At 46.1% G+C, this 17,047-nt stretch overlaps 1 protein-coding gene across 3 annotated transcripts in view; it reads right to left on the bottom strand.

The window, feature by feature from the left end:
• LOC123753958 (alkylglycerol monooxygenase) overlaps positions 1 to 17,047 on the bottom strand; it is a 39,317-nt gene that overhangs the window by 21,210 nt on the left and 1,060 nt on the right. For 2 of the 3 annotated variants that reach the window (XR_011223439.1, XM_069307930.1), the window contains exon 1: positions 4,688 to 4,884. The exons of the other annotated variant lie outside the window; for it this stretch is intronic. Coding sequence is in view for 1 of the 2 variants with exons in the window: in XM_069307930.1 (XP_069164031.1) it covers positions 4,688 to 4,869 (182 nt within the window). In the remaining variant the exon portion in view is untranslated. Of the gene's footprint in view, positions 1 to 4,687; positions 4,885 to 17,047 lie in introns of those variants that run through there. 3 annotated transcript variants of the gene reach the window in all.

Below are 17,047 nucleotides of genomic sequence, written 5' to 3'. Positions count from 1 at the left end.
ACACCAAGGGGTGACGGGGAACACCAAGGGGGTGACGGGGAACACCCAGGGGGTGACGGGGAACACCAAAAGGGTGACGGGGAACACGAAGGGGGTGACGGGGAACACCAAAAGGGTGACGGGGAACACCAAGGGGGTGAGGGGTAACACCCAGGGGTGACGGGGTACACCAAAAGGGTGACGGGGAACACCAAGGGGGTGAGGGGTAACACCCAGGGGTGACGGGGTACACCAAGGGGTGACGGGGAACACCAAAGGGTGACGGAGAACACCAAAAGGGTGACGGGGAACACCAAGGGGGTGAGGGGTAACACCCAGGGGTGACGGGGTACACCAAGGGGTGACGGGGAACACCAAAGGGTGACGGAGAACACCAAGGGGGTGACGGGGAACACCAAGGGGTGACGGGGAACACCAAGGGGGTGACGGGGAACACCAAGGGGGTGACGGGGAACACCAAAGGGTGACGGGGTACACCAAGGGGTGACGGAGAACACCCAGGGGTGACGGGGAACACCAAAGGGTGACGGGGAACACCAAGGGGTGACGGGGAACACCAAGGGGGTTACGGGGAACGGAACACCAAGGGGTGACGGGGAACACCAAGGGGGTTACGGGGAACACCAAAGGGTGACGGGGTACACCAAGGGGTGACGGAGAACACCAAGGGGTGACGGGGAACACCAAAGGGTGACGGGGTACACCAAAGGGTGACGGGGAACACCAAGGGGTGACGGAGAACACCAAGGGGTGACGGGGAACACCAAGGGGTGACGGGGAACACCAAGGGGTGACGGGGAACACCAAAGGGTGACGGGGAACACCAAGGGGGTGACGGGGTACACCAAGGGGTGACGGGGAACACCAAGGGGGTGACGGGGAACACCAAAGGGTGACGGGGAACACCAAGGGGTGACGGGGTACACCAAAGGGTGACGGGGTACACCAAAGGGTGACGGGGAACACCAAGGGGTGACGGGGAACACCAAGGGGTGACGGGGTGCACCAAGGGGTGACGGGGAACACCAAGGGGGTGACGGGGAACACCAAAGGGTGACGGGGAACACCAAGGGGTGACGGGGTACACCAAAGGGTGACGGGGTACACCAAAGGGTGACGGGGAACACCAAGGGGTGACGGGGAACACCAAGGGGTGACGGGGAACACCAAAGGGTGACGGGGTACACCAAAGGGTGACGGGGTACACCAAAGGGTGACGGGGAACACCAAGGGGTGACGGGGAACACCAAGGGGTGACGGGGAACACCAAAGGGTGACGGGGTACACCAAAGGGTGACGGAGAACACCAAGGGGTGACGGAGAACACCAAGGGGTGACGGAGAACACCAAGGGGTGACGGAGAACACCAAGGGGTGACTGGGAACACCAAAGGGTGACGGGGAACACCAAAGGGTGACGGGGAACACCAAAGGGTGACGGGGAACACCAAGGGGTGACGGGGAACACCAAGGGGTGACGGGGAACACCAAAGGGTGACGGGGAACACCAAAGGGTGACGGAGAACACCAAGGGGTGACTGGGAACACCAAAGGGTGACGGGGTACACCAAGGGGTGACGGGGAACACCAAAGGGTGACTGGGAACACCAAAGGGTGACTGGGAACACCAAGGGGTGACTGGGAACACCAAAGGGTGACGGAGAACACCAAAGGGTGACGGGGAACACCAAGGGGGTGACGGAGAACACCAAAGGGTGACGGGGAACACCAAGGGGTGACGGGGAACACCAAAGGGTGACGGGGTACACCAAAGGGTGACGGGGCACACCAAAGGGTGACGGGGTACACCAAGGGGTGACGGCGTACACTAAGAGGTGACGCAGGATGTGAGGGTTCGCCGCCTCCACAACACCCTTGTGTTGACCCAAGTCTGCGTAGAGAACGATGCTAATTCCATTCTGTTTACTACGCCAGATAATACGCAAACTACGCCACAGAGTACACAGACTACGCCACAGAGTGCACAGGCTACGCCACAGTGAACACAGGCTACGCCACAGAGTACACAGACTACGCCACAGAGTACACAGGCTACGCCACAGAGTACACAGACTACGCCACAGAGTGCACAGGCTACGCCACAGTGAACACAGGCTACGCCACAGAGTACACAGACTACGCCACAGAGTACACAGGCTACGCCACAGAGTACACAGACAACGCCACAGAGTACACAGACAACGCCACAGAGTACACAGACAACGCCACAGAGTACACAGACAACGCCACAGAGTACACAGACTACGCCACAGAGCACACAGACTACGCCACAGAGTACTCAGACTACACCACAGAGCACACAGACTACGCCACAGAGCACACAATCTACGCCACAGAGTACTCAGACTACACCACAGAGTACACAGGCTACGCCACAGAGCACACAATCTACGCCACAGAGCACACAGACTACGCCACAGAGCACACAGACTACGCCACAGAGCACACAGACTACGCCACAGAGAACACAGACTACGCCACAGAGTACTCAGGCTACGCCACAGTACACAGACAACGCCACAGCGCACACAGACTACGCCACAGAGTACACAGACAACGCCACAGCGCACACAGACTACGCCACAGAGTACACAGACTACGCCACAGAGCACACAGACTACGCCACAGTGTACACAGACTACGCCACAGAGCACACAGACTACGCCACAGTGAACACAGGCTATGCCACAGAGCACACAGACTACGCCACAGAGTACAGTAATAGTTTCTCAGTAGCAGGAACAATAACTTAAATTAAAAACACTTACAAGACTGTCAGGCAGAGACCCACCTTATCTTTGTCTCATAAGAAAACATTATAAATTGTAGACGTCAATCTCAGTATGGTCGAGGCCTAACTTGTAGGTCAGGCAACATGGTCGACGCCTAACTTGTTGGTCAGGCAACATGGTCGAGGCTTAACTTGTTGGTCAGGCAACATGGTCGAGGCCTAACTTGTAGGTCAGGCAACATGGTCGAGGCCTAACTTGTAGGTCAGGCAACATGGTCGACGCCTAACTTGTTGGTCAGGCAACATGGTCGAGGCCTAACTTGTAGGTCAGGCAACATGGTCGAGGCCTAACTTGAAGGTCAGGCAACATGGTCGAGGCCTAACTTGTAGGTCAGGCAACATAGTCGAGGCCTAACTTGTAGGTCAGGCAACATGGTCGAGGCCTAACTTGTAGGTCAGGCAACATGTCGAGGCCTAACTTGTAGGTCAGGCAACATGGTCGAGGCCTAACTTAAAGGTCAGGCAACATGGTCGAGGCCTAACTTGTAGGTCAGGCAACATGGTCGAGGCCTAACTTGAAGGTCAGGCAACATGGTCGAGGCCTAACTTGTAGGTCAGGCAACATGGTCGAGGCCTAACTTGTAGGTCAGGCAACATGGTCGAGGCCTAACTTGTAGGTCAGGCAACATGGTCGAGGCCTAACTTGAAGGTCAGGCAACATGATCGAGGCTTAACTTGTAGGTCAGGCAACATGGTAGAGGCCTAACTTGATGGTCAGGCAACATGATGGAGGCCTAACTTGATGGTCAGGCAACGTGGTCGAGGCCTAACTTGTAGGTCAGGCAACATGGTCGAAGCCTAACTTGAAGGTCAGGCAACATGGTCGAGGCCTAACTTGTTCGTCAGGCAACATGGTCGAGGACTAACTTGTAGATCAGGCAACATGGTCGAGGCCTAACTTGTAGATCAGGCAACATGGTCGAGGCCTAACTTGTAGGTCAGGCAACATGGTCGAGGCCTAACTTGTAGGTCAGGCAACATGGTCGAGGCCTAACTTGTAGGTCAGGCAACATGGTCGAGGCCTAACTTGTAGGTCAGGCAACATGGTCGAGGCCTAACTTGTAGGTCAGGCAACATGGTCGAGGCTTAACTTGTACTAGATCCTCTCCCAACCCACCAGAGGACCCAAAACAGAAAACGGGACAGTACGTTACTTTCAACCAACCGCCACCATTTTCTAATACGACAATTTCTGACCTTATGTAACCCATACGAGCGAAATTCGGCGTCCTCTGTAGGAGGACAGGTTGGATAGTTTGTGTATATCTCTATTGTTAGCCTCAGTTTCAGAAGGCCCTATGGTCGAACACTTCGCCCCATGTTCACCGCTGCTCTTGGAAAGTGAGGTCGGTGAAGGAACATGTTCAGACCGACCTCCAGGCTGTGACTGATAAGGCAACATGATCCGCTGAACAAGTTCAGCATGAATGCAACCTGGACCATTATTTCCTGGAACTTGTTAATATATTTAAAAAATATTTGACCATGATAAAAAAAATTGCACTTGTTCTTAACACGCTATGTCTGTGCTTGTTCTTCATTCTTATACGGTGTATAGCCCCTGAAGTAACAGTCTAAGAATGGTAGTGTCAATAACTAACATGCAGAGAAGAGCACATTCATATTCTCATATATTTGTCAAGATAAGCATGGATAAGCCGCGAGACGCAAGTCGCTGCGTCATTGTTTCTCGCGAAGACATGATAATAGCATTCTAGACATGATAATAGACATTCACATATATCTACCTACCCATATATATATATATATATATATATATATATATATATATATATATATATATATATATATATATATATATATATATTATATTATATGTAAAATCGTTGAAACAATCCTCGCTTCTTGCTTTTACCTTTGATACACTAATCCCATCACTGTGATGTAGCAATGTGGCTTCGGCTTTGAACTGCTCCAGTTTGTCAGTCCACCAGTCTGTGTTCCAGTCTCCAGTCCAACAACCCACCTCAGTCTGTGCGTGTTGCAGTCCCTCAAACCATTACAGGCGGTCTCCTCCAGTCCGTCCAACCATTTCATTTCCTACACCAATCCGTCAAACCGTCCCAGTTTCTCTGCAACTGCAAATGACTGGTCAGTGAACAGCCTTAAAGTATCACAAATATTTCTTGTGAAGTCCAAGAAAACGCGAGTGTTGGTTTGGACATGGTGAAGGTCAGGTTCAATGCGTCGTAAGGGACCAGAATTGCCTTAGGTTACTGTGTAAATATAATTTAAAATTGGTGAAAGATACTCCCTTAATTCGTTAAATGTGCACCTCTGATAGTGCTGCTAACTATGAGTAGTTTTAGAGGTCGCAAGACAAAACTCGAAGTCAGAAGGTTAGCATGACCATGGAGTCAGGTGTACACGGAATCGGAGTACATAGTGTCAGGTGTAGATGGTGTCAGCTGTACCGTGCAAAAACTCATATTTTGGAGGCCCTTGGCTGACCTTGGCACCCAAGGTAAGGGTGTGACAAGTGTCAAGTGGACAAAACAAAGATGACAGGTACTGGTGTAGGCAAAGTGTCAAGAGTTTACCCAAACACTTGAGGTAGTGGTGTTTCAATCACTGTTTCCTGTTTACTTTTGATTTGCATATTTTCATGAATATTTGTATAACTTTTTACCGAGTCCTGTATAATGAATATCCTTACATACAATAACATGTGTATAGGAAGACATTAAAATATGTGAATAAAGTAGCCTGCCGAAGGCCTATTGACCCACGCCTGGTATCTGTGGATGTCTAACACTCACTCATGAACTTGTACAATCGATGCTTAAAACTTTTAAACAAGTTTTACTCACTCAAGCATGTTTTAATAACTTTTAAGCATGTCTTAAGCAAATTCCAGAAAGTTTTACTCTGTGATATTACTAACTTGCCCTTTTATTCTTCTGTCATATTTCCGTACCAATATTTCAGTTTTATTTCTAAAATATAAACTTATCCCGTTGAAACCATTATTTCGTACTGTCTCGTGTTAATATTTTTAGCACCTACTTATATCGCTTCATATATATTTGTATACTAGTTACAAAATGTTGTATTCTTAACTCTCTCCTCCTTTGAGATATCCTAGTGCCCTGGGTTAACTTGTCATCTCTCTGTGTACACATTAAAGAGAAAAACGTCTAATTTTAATACAATATGATACCATTTGGATCTGACGCAAACAAGATCAAATTGAAGGATACTATTAAAGCCTATGTGTCTTACGCTTCTAGATATTAATAACTTAATAGATGGCCACGTGTCTAACATTTAAGCGTTTCTTTCTTTGTTTCGGATTCCTAATAATCATGTCTCAGATAACTTTACTTTCCGATTTAGTAATTTAAGTGTTGTTGAGCTGATGTCGAGTACTTTTTGTCTCTAGGCTTTGAACCTTACATTTATCACCAGTGAACGGTATATATAAATTTTATATTCATTGTGCGAGTGTATTAAAGTCTTCCTGTAACTTGAATCTAAGTCTGAATTAATTAAAAGCCCTATTTAAGTGCGACACAGTGGTTGCGAGGATCAGGTTGGGTTACCGTTACCTGTGGCAGGTGGCTACAGGTGACGGATCTCCCAATCCTGAGCACTCCAGGTGCAAAACTCTGTGAGCAGGAACTGCGGCATGATCTCCCACACCACATCACTGAATGCCCAGTTATTTGACTTTTCAGACCAGTTGGCATGAGGCACCTGGAGCTTTGCAATTACTTTATTCACTCTCGTATTCTTGAAGATATCCTCACAGTGTACCCAAAATTTGCGAGTGCAGGCTACTAAACATATGGCCCTGTATGACTAACCATCCTGCGAGATGGAGACTTTTAGTATCACTGCTACCTTAGTCACTCTTGTGTTGATGATATCCTCATAATGCACCCAGGGTCTGTCAGTGCAGACTACTTATCACATGCCTCTGTATGACTAACCATCCTGTGTGATGGGGATTTTTTAACATCACGTAGCTAGCTTTTTGACACGCTGTACTTCCCTTCATATAGTCTAGGGTAGCTGCACAAATCCAGATGTACTGCATCTAATAATTGATTTAAACGGTGAATAACCGAGAGTCCCAAAATAGTGCCCTGAGGAACTGTTGGAATGACACTATGAATGACATAGGGAATGACACTATGAATGACATAGGAAATGACACTATGAATGACATAGGAAATGACACTATGAATGACAGGAAATGACACTATGAATGACATAGGAAATGACACTATGAATGACATAGGGAATGACACTATGAATGACAGGGAATGACACTATGAATGACAGGGAATGACACTATGAATGACATAGGAAATGACACTATGAATGACATAAGGAATGACACTATGAATGACAGGGAATGACACTATGAATGACATAGGAAATGACACTATGAATGACATAGGAAATGACACTATGAATGACATAGGAAATGACACTATGAATGACATAGGAAATGACACTATGAATGACATAGGGAATGACACTATGAATGACATAGGAAATGACACTATGAATGACATAGGGAATGACACTATGAATGACAGGGAATGACACTATGAATGACATAGGAAATGACACTATGAATGACATAGGAAATGACACTATGAATGACATAGGGAATGACACTATGAATGACAGGGAATGACACTATGAATGGCATAGGGAATGACACTATGAATGACAGGGAATGACACTATGAATGGCATAGGGAATGACACTATGAATGACAGGGAATGACACTATGACACTATTCAAGCGAAAAGACTACCTCAATTCCGTGGTGGTGTTTCATAATATTTATGTAGCATGTTTAGTTCTACTGAAGGAATGTGGCGGGTTTATCACCATTCAAACCTCCTCAAGTATCACCGATGATTTTTTTGACAACATATTTTTCTTTAGCTCTCATCGCTGAAGGTCATGGCACGGAGACGTTAAAGACTGAAAAAAGGGACATGAAAAAAAAAACCGTCATAACAACACAAAACATTTATAAAAAAAAATTTGGAAAAAACTTTAAAAAGACGAGCCCGCCGCCTGACACTCACTCACTCTTAGTATAAATTGTTATTCTGTATTTATTTTTAAGACGTATTTTGTTAAAACTGTCAACTCACTTCCCTGAAGGTCATCAGTATCATGTCACATTTATAATGATCTCATTCTCGTACATAAGAGTTCGCACAAAAAGTAGGCGCCATGACGTGTTCTTACTGCGCATATTCTTCCTCCTTGTTACAGAAAAACAACATTAAGAAATCCTGAACACCTGTGTGGGTGGCAGTGACAAAGAAATATTTATACAGAATTTAAACAGTTGATAACATAATTGGTCACCGTGGCTTGATCTAACGTGCCTGTATGAGGTTTGTAACGTACCTCTGTGGCCGTCACATGATCAAAACAAGATTGACTTCACTGTAACTTCAGAACTTGTTGAAAGGTGAGCGAGTTAGCGTCTAGTCAGGTCCAAACGACAATCCGAACAGCACTTCCAAGGTCTGGTGTAGGACAACTGGTCCAGATTTTTTTAGCTGTATAGTGAAGCATAAGTCTTTTGTTATCGTTTGAGATTAACTTGCTTAGGTCTAGCATATTAACATGTCAATGTTAGTATATGGCATACTAACAAGTGCTGGAGGGACACTGCTGATATATGCGAATAGCCTAATATCCTTTCTTATGCCAATTGCCTTAAAAATAAATTAATAACATTCGAAGCCATCTTAGAATTGCTTAACTCAATAGCCTTGAGTTGAAAATAATAGCCTGGAACTATTACTTCTCCAAAACCTTAGTTCAGGAAATATATTATTTTATCAGCAGGATGATCGCGCGAGAAGGGTCCCAAGCCTATTCTTCCCTATTTTAGCGTTCAACACAACCAACAATTACTCGACACCCAAACTTGGTGTATCACACGGCCCTGGGACACACCCAGGAATGACGCTGCCCAAAAGGAACACAAAACAACATTCAAGGATAAAGATTTTTAAAACCGGGAACAGTAGCCCGCCACCAGACTCTGCATCATCCAGGGTCAGCAGGACAGCCTACTCCTAACCCATCGCCCCATCCTGGTGAGAGAGTAATTATCAAAAGAAGCCGAAAGGAATGTATACCACAATCTGTGTGCTAGATATTCAGAAGCCGCCAAATGTCATTCAAAATACCAATGCGAGGGGGAGTTTAAACAACTATGGGCGAGGCTGCAAGAGATCATATCGTTCGTAGAAATACTGTCTGTTGGACGGGGCTACTATTTGTCCTATATATCACAGGTATGGGCAATATATCGCAGGTATAGGCCATATACTGCAGGTAGGGAGAGGCCCATATATCCAGAAGGGGCAACAAATCGCTGACGAGAACACCACGTAGCCTCGATAAGCCTAAGTACAGGTTTCCTGTCCACGACGATGGGAAACCATGTCACTGGAAGGGGGTAATATATCGTTGGTAGGGGCAACATATCACTTGATGGGGTAATATGGAGCCACTGTCCCTAGTCTGAAACACTTGTTGTTGATACTGTCGGGGCCACAATTACTAGAGGAGACCATAAGAGAAACAAATTGCTGGTAAAAGCCACACATCGTTGACAACGACAGCAAATCGCAGATAGTCTCCGTAAACGGCTGACCAGTGCTGGTCAGTGACCACGAGCAGCTGGTAGGGATCGTAAAATCTCCATCAAGAGGCTGAAACATCCTGCAGTGAAATGATTAGCGCCCACGGTCATTCCTCCCGCAAGCGAGGAGATCCGGGTTCGAATCCTGGGAGAGGCGAGGCGTTTGGGGTTATCCAACCCTTATTGTTCGTTCCTGTTCACTCAAGCAGGAATCGAGTGCCTGGTTGTAAGGCGACTATCAGATAGCGTTTGCGGAAAGACGAGCAGAGTAAGATTTAGACAAGCTGTAGAAGTTGATGTAGCAGAAGCAGACGTAGCACTCGTGTACACACAAACGCTTGCATGTGAACCCAAACATTTACATACGAAACAAAAGTAAAAGAAAATAGCTAGCAGTAGGAAACCAGTCGCTGGCAGAGGTACCAATCGTTGAAATGTAGTGCCAATCGCTACCAGAGGAACTCAGTCGCCGGTAGGAGTAACCAATCACTGGTAGATGATTCTGATCACTGGATGGAGATGTCTGTCATTGGCATGAGGAACCAATCGCTTGCATGCACTTATCTAGTTGTCCTTACTTAGTTCTTGGCTCTTGGGTCCCGCCTCTCAACTCCTAAACGACTGCTGTATAGGTTCCAAAGGCTATTGGGCTCTGTCATAGCTACATTTAAAGCTGTGTATGGAGTCTACCGCGGCCACTTCACTTCTTAGGGCATTCCCAGTTGTTCACTAATCTGACACTGACAAAATCTATCTACTGTTTCTGTGGCTCATTTGGGTACTTAGTTTCGTCAATGTCCTCCTTGTTCCCTGCTAAACAGTCTATCCTTGACTGCCCTGTCTATTACCCTGAGTATTTTGTAAGTGGTAGTCATGTGTGCCTTGTTTGTTCCCTCTTTGAGTGTCCTGAAGCTTAACACATGTAGTTTTTCTTCGTAGCTCATACCTCTCAGCTCCAGATAAGGACTCCACGCTGACGCCGCATATTTCCGAATTTTGTCTGACAATTGATTTACAAGATTATGAACTACTCTTTGTTCAGAATCCTAAAGGCAGTTCTTATATTATCCAATCTTCCATTTACAGTTGATGTGATTCTTTTGATGTGGGCTTCAAGTGACAGGTTGGGGTAATATCATCCCCCAGGTCTTTTTAGGATTTCCTCTCCCATGTGACACAGTGTGGCTGGTCTCTAGTTACCCGTACCTAACTTCATTGCTTTACACTTGCTAGAGTGAACTCTAGTAGCCAATTGAAGGACCATGCTCTTATATTGTCAAGGTCTACTTGTAGTTTCTTGCAGTCTTCCATCGTATTTATCTTCCTCGTAATTTTTGCATTCTGGCAAACACTGCGAGGAGTGAATCTATCCCCCTCTTTTAGATCATTCACCTACGAGATCTTCATTCACTTCTCTGTTATTCTCATTGAAAGAGTCCATTCCAATTCTCGGTTTTCATCATTTGTTTCCTAACAATATTGTTTCCCCTGTGTGTGACTGTGAAGAAATTTGAGTTATCTTTGCTCTGGCTGCAAAGTCATTTTCAACCTGCTTTTCTGCTCCCTTCTCACTCTGAGGTACTCATTCCTGGCTCTCTGGCATCCTCCTCTGATCTCTGCTGTTCTTTTGTTCTTGTAGATTTGCCCACGCCTTCGTGCTTATGTGTCTTGCTTCATTACAGCTATAGCTAAACCGTGGATTTTCCTTGTGCCTTTCATTGTTCTCCTTCTGAAGAGGGACACGTTTGCCAGCTTCCTCCCAGTTGAGGACTTCCCTTTGAGTTCCATCTTCCATTGTATCTTTGGCAGGTGGTCTCTCGTTTCCTCGTTCTCTCCCTGCAATATGCCAACCTTCTTCTTCGTATCTTTTTCCTTCATCAATACATCCTGACGTCTACAGATATCCAAATGCCATTACACAGTGATTGCTCATTCGTAAAGTAGGTTCGAATAGATTTTCCTGATACTGCTCGTATATGGAACCAGTCAGTTGCACCTAGAGTCAACCATGTGAATTAATCGCTTGTAGATCGCCACGCAATTGCTTGCGTGGCGATCCACTTGAATGTCTAACGCTTCCACGGTGAAAAATAGTATGTCGAATCAATTATTTACAAGTGGAACCAACTGTTTGCATGTGGACCCATTCACTTGGAAATGGAACCTATCGTTTGTACGTGGACAAAAAATAGTTACCCGGTGAACTAGTTACATCACTGACCTCGATAATGGCATAGCTTCACTTTTTTCTCCTTGAGCGCGATCTTGTCCACAAAAACCACCGATGAAAAACAGTCCGGGGGAACGAACAAAACCAACGCTGGTTAGCGCAAAAACTTGAGACCTTTGTCTGTCGATTTTTGCTCGGTATAGTCTTTGTAGTAGTCGATGGATATGATCAAACACCTCCTGGTTCCCTCAAGGTTTCCTCGCAACCCGTCCTCTTAAAAGTAACGTCGCTTTTCGCTTGTATGCGCGCTATGGCCAAAAGTGGACGTATTTTGAAATGAAATCGACTCACAAAAGTGACGTACTGTCCCGTTTTCTGTTTGAGTCGTCCGGCTTACTCGGAAAGGTTAGGAGAGGAAACTTTCAATTAACGTTTTTCATAAAGGTTTTGAAACTTTATGAGAATTTCCTGCCCACCTAACCTACCAGAGGACCTATTATTTTCATGTTTTTTCATTTTCAAATTACGTCCACTTTCGGCCATACGGGCAAACGACCAAAAGCGACGTTATTTTTTAAGAGGACAGGTTTCCTAGAGTACCAACTCTATCTCTTCTGGAGTGCTAGCAAGCATATACCCCCGTACATACTATCTCTTCTCACTACTTCTTCTCGGCCATCACTGTCCTTCACTGTCAAAAAGCAAGTAGTTGGGAAAAAACAATGTCACTGAACCTTGAAGCGGCAGAAAAAGGACTTGGACGTGGCGCGCGCGAGCGCACACAAACGAACACACACACACACACACACACCCACACACACGCACACCACACACACACCACACACACACCCACACACACGCACACACACACACACACACACACACACATATTGGGTAGCCAATAAAGCAGAAGAGATAAAAGAAAGAGTTAGTGAGGCAGACCCAGACATAGGGGCAATAGTGGAAACTAAAATAAATGGCATGATCTCGGATGCAATCTTTCCAGAGGGGTACCAGGTGATAAGAAAAGAAAGGACACAGAGACAGGGAGGAGGAGTGGCACTACTAATAAAGCGAAAATGGAAGTTTGATGAGCTGGAAATCCGGGTACCAATGAAAGCACAAGCTTCATACATGGAACTCTGACAGTGGATGGGAAGAAGATTGTAATCTTGATACTCTACAATCCCCCACCAAACAGTAGAAGGCCCAGGCAGGAGTACGAGGACAGCAACAAGACATGTATGGATGAACTGCAGAGGGCAGCAACTTTAGCGCATAGAATGAGAGCGAAGCTGCTGGTCATGGGGGACCTAAATCACGGAGAGATAAATTGGGAAACGAGGAATCCGCATGGCGGGGAGGAGACCTGGGGAGCGAAGCTGGTAGACGTTATTGACAGGAATTTCCTAACACAGCATGTGAAAGAAGATACTAGGGAAAGAGGAGGGGATACGCCCAGCCTATTAGATCTCATTATCACTCAGAATGTAGAAGACATCGAGCAGTTGGAACATGAAATACCACTAGGAGCTAGTGACCATTGTGTCCTAGTCTTTGACTACATGATGGAGCTTAAAATTGTGACCAAAGGACAAGAGGTCCGGGAAAGGAGACTTGATTACAGAAAAGGGGACTACAGAAGGATAAGGGACTACCTGGGAGAAGTGCAGTGGGAGGAAGAACTTAGAGGAAAAACAGTGCAAGGTATGATGAACCAAGTCATATTGAAATGCAAGGAGGCTGAAGATAGATTTATTCCAACAATAAAGGAAAAAAGCAGGAGGGAATATAATAACCCATGGTTTAATAGACAGTGTCAGGAAGCAAAGGTGAGAAGCAGGAGGGAGTGGAGGAAGTACAGAAGACAAAGGACAGAGGACAACAGGATTAGATGTAACAGAGCTAGGAATGATTACATTAACATAAGACGAGTGTCGGAAAGAAATTATGAGAACGATATTGCAGTCAAAGCGAAAAAGCAACCAAAATTACTACATAGCCATATAAGAAGGAAGATGTCGGTAAATGACCAAGTGACAAGACTGAGGAAAACAGAAGGGGCATATACAGAAAGCGACAAGGAAATCTGCGAGGTACTGAATGCAAAATTCCATGGAGTGTTCACAACCGAGCCTGAGCAGCTCCCATTGTTAGAAGAGATTACCCAAGATGAAAGACTATCGGATATAGAGGTGACAGCAGAGGATGTAATGAAACAGTTGACAACACTGGATGCAAATAAAGCTGTTGGACCAGACAAAGTATCACCGTGGATACTCAAAGAGGCAGCGCAGGCTCTCAGCGTGCCTCTGGCAATGATCTTTAATGAGTCACTTATGTCGGGAAATTGCCCAGTTGCTGGAAGGAGGCAAATGTCGTACCGATTTTCAAAAAGGGTGATAGGGAGGAGGCACTTAACTACAGACCCGTATCACTGACAAGCATCCCCTGCAAAATACTTGAAAGAATAATTAGGCTAAGACTTGTTGAGCACCTGGAGAGCATTGGGTTTGTAAACAAGCACCAACATGGGTTCTGGACAGGGAAATCATGCCTAACAACCTTTTAGAATTCTATGATAAAGTAACAAGGATAAGGCAGGACAGAGAAGGCTGGGCAGACTGCATATTTCTTGACTGCCAAAAGGCCTTTGATACGGTACCGCACATGAGACTGCTATACAAACTTGAGAGGCAGGCAGGAGTAAGCGGAAAGGCCCTAGTATGGGTGAAGAACTACCTAACAGGAAGGAGCCAGAGGGTAATGGTAAGGGGCGAAAAGTCGGACTGGCGAACAGTAACAAGTGGAGTACCTCAAGGATCGGTGCTGGGACCAATCCTCTTTCTAATTTACGTAAATGATATGTTTACAGGAGTGGAATCATACATGTCAATGTTTGCAGATGACGCAAAATTAATGAGAAGTTGTGACAGACGAGGATTGTAGGATCCTCCAAGAGGACTTAAACAGGCTGCAGAGATGGTCAGGGAAATGGCTACTGGAGTTTAACACCAGTAAATGTAAAGTTATGGAAATGGGATCAGGTGACAGGAGACCAAAGGGACAGTACACAATGAAGGGGAACAGCCTACCTGTAACGATTCGAGAAAGAGACCTGGGAGTGGATGTGACACCTAATCTAACTCCTGAGGCACATATAAATAGGATAACGATAGCAGCGTACTCTACACTGGCGAAAATTAGAACTTCATTCAGAAACCTAAATGAGGAAGCTTTTAGGGCGCTTTACACTGCCTACGTGAGACCCGTCTTAGAGTATGCCGCGCCATCATGGAGCCCCCACCTGAAGAAACACATAAAGAAACTGGAGAAGGTTCAGAGGTTTGCGACGAGGCTTGTCCCAGAGCTACGAGGGATGGGATATGAAGAGCGGCTGAAGGAACTGAACCTTACGACACTAGAGAAAAAAGGGAGAGAGGAGATATGATAGGGACATATAAAATACTCAGGGGAATTGACAAAGTGGAAATAGATGAAATGTTCACACGTAATAATAACAGAACGAGGGGACATGGGTGGAAACTGGAAACTCAGATGAGTCACAGAGATGTTAGGAAGTTTTCTTTTAGCGTGAGAGTAGTAGAAAAATGGAATGCACTTGGGGAACAGGTTGTGGAAGCAAATACTATTCATACTTTTAAAACTAGGTATGATAGGGAAATGGGACAGGAGTCATTGCTGTAAACAACCGATAGCTAGAAAGGCGGGATCCAAGAGTCAATGCTCGATCCTGCAAGCACATATAGGTGAGTACACACACACACACACACACACACACACACACACTCACACACACGTGGTGTTGGTGACTGTGTTGTGACGCCTGTGCACACCTCACTCAAGCCTATATCCTACCCTCTCTCCCTCTCCTTCCCTCCCTCCACCTCTCCTTCCCTCCCTCCCTTCACTTATCCTTCCCTAAATTCCCGTCCTTGACCAGATATGTTTTGAATAACATTATCTTGAAGGTTGTCGAGTGTTATGTACTCAACTACTGGCGAATACAACTCTTGATGAGTAAACAAACACACACGTGAATCTCTTTATAGAGGACGTCGTCGCCTGTGTGTGAAACCCACTCCTTAAGAAACAACAAAGATTCGGAAAGGTCACGAGAAATGCAGTCTAAATCTGTTACTCTTCCCGGTGGCTTAGCATTATTCGTAAACATTTTAATCATTCATTTTGTCGGGGACAGGAAGCCTGTGTGTATGTACTTAAGGCTTGTATCGACGTTTACACCACCTCCCCTCCCCCCCCCCGCACCTCCATCCCGCCTCTCAAGGTCGAACTATTGACCCTCTCCAGGATGCAACCCCACAACAGTTGACTAACTTTTCTGGTAATCTATTTACTGCAAGGTGAACAGAGGCATGAGGAGAACGGAAACGTGCCCAATCAATCTTGTTCTACTTTACAATCGACGAACCCGGGAACTCCAATTATAAGTTGAGAACTAAGTCGACTGCAAATGATAAGGAGGAACATTTGTAGAACATGTCAAAATAACGGGGGCTGGAAATGTATGCACTAATCTGATAATGAAGAGAGTGAGGACCTTCTGGTCCGTCGTGGACCATTATCACGGCGTGCAATGGTCCTGGACGGACCGAAATGTCCTCATTCCTGTTATTCCCTTTGTTTCCATGTGTGTGGGATGGGAGCCGGATCTCATCTGTACATACATGGCCAGTACAAGGTCCATGTTCACCTAGTTCCCTCCTGTCACATGTGTCATCCACGGTGTGTGTCATCCACGGTGTGTTTCATCCACGTGTGTGTCATCCACGGTGTGTGTCATCCACGGTGTGTTTCATCCACGGTGTGTGTCATCCACGGTGTGTTTCATCCACGGTGTGTTTCATCCATGGTGTGTTTCATCCACGGTGTGTTTCATCCATGGTGTGTTTCATCCACGGTGTGTTTCATCCACGGTGTGTTTCATCCACGGTGTGTTTCATCCACGGTGTGTTTCATCCACGGTTGTTTCATCCACGGTGTGTTTCATCCACGGTGTGTTTCATCCACGGTGTGTTTCATCCACGGTGTGTTTCATCCACGGTGTGTTTCATCCACGTGTGTTTCATCCACGGTGTGTTTCATCCACGGTGTGTTTCATCCACGGTGTGTTTCATCCACGGTGTGTTTCATCCACAGTGTGTTTCATCCACGGTGTGTTTCATCCACGGTGTGTTTCATCCACGGTGTGTTTCATCCACGGTGTGTTTCATCCACGGTGTGTTTCATCCACAGTGTGTTTCATCCACGGTGTGTTTCATCCACGGTGTGTTTCATCCACGGTGTGTTTCATCCACAGTGTGTTTCATCCACGGTGGTTTCATCCACGGTGTGTTTCATCCACGTGTGTTTCATCCACGGTGTGTTTC

This window comes from Procambarus clarkii, chromosome 6 (genome assembly GCF_040958095.1).
Source record: "Procambarus clarkii isolate CNS0578487 chromosome 6, FALCON_Pclarkii_2.0, whole genome shotgun sequence".
Taxonomy (NCBI): domain Eukaryota; kingdom Metazoa; phylum Arthropoda; class Malacostraca; order Decapoda; family Cambaridae; genus Procambarus; species Procambarus clarkii.
The sequence above is the reverse complement of the archived record's forward strand: the minus strand, read 5'-3'. Positions and strand labels throughout refer to the sequence as shown.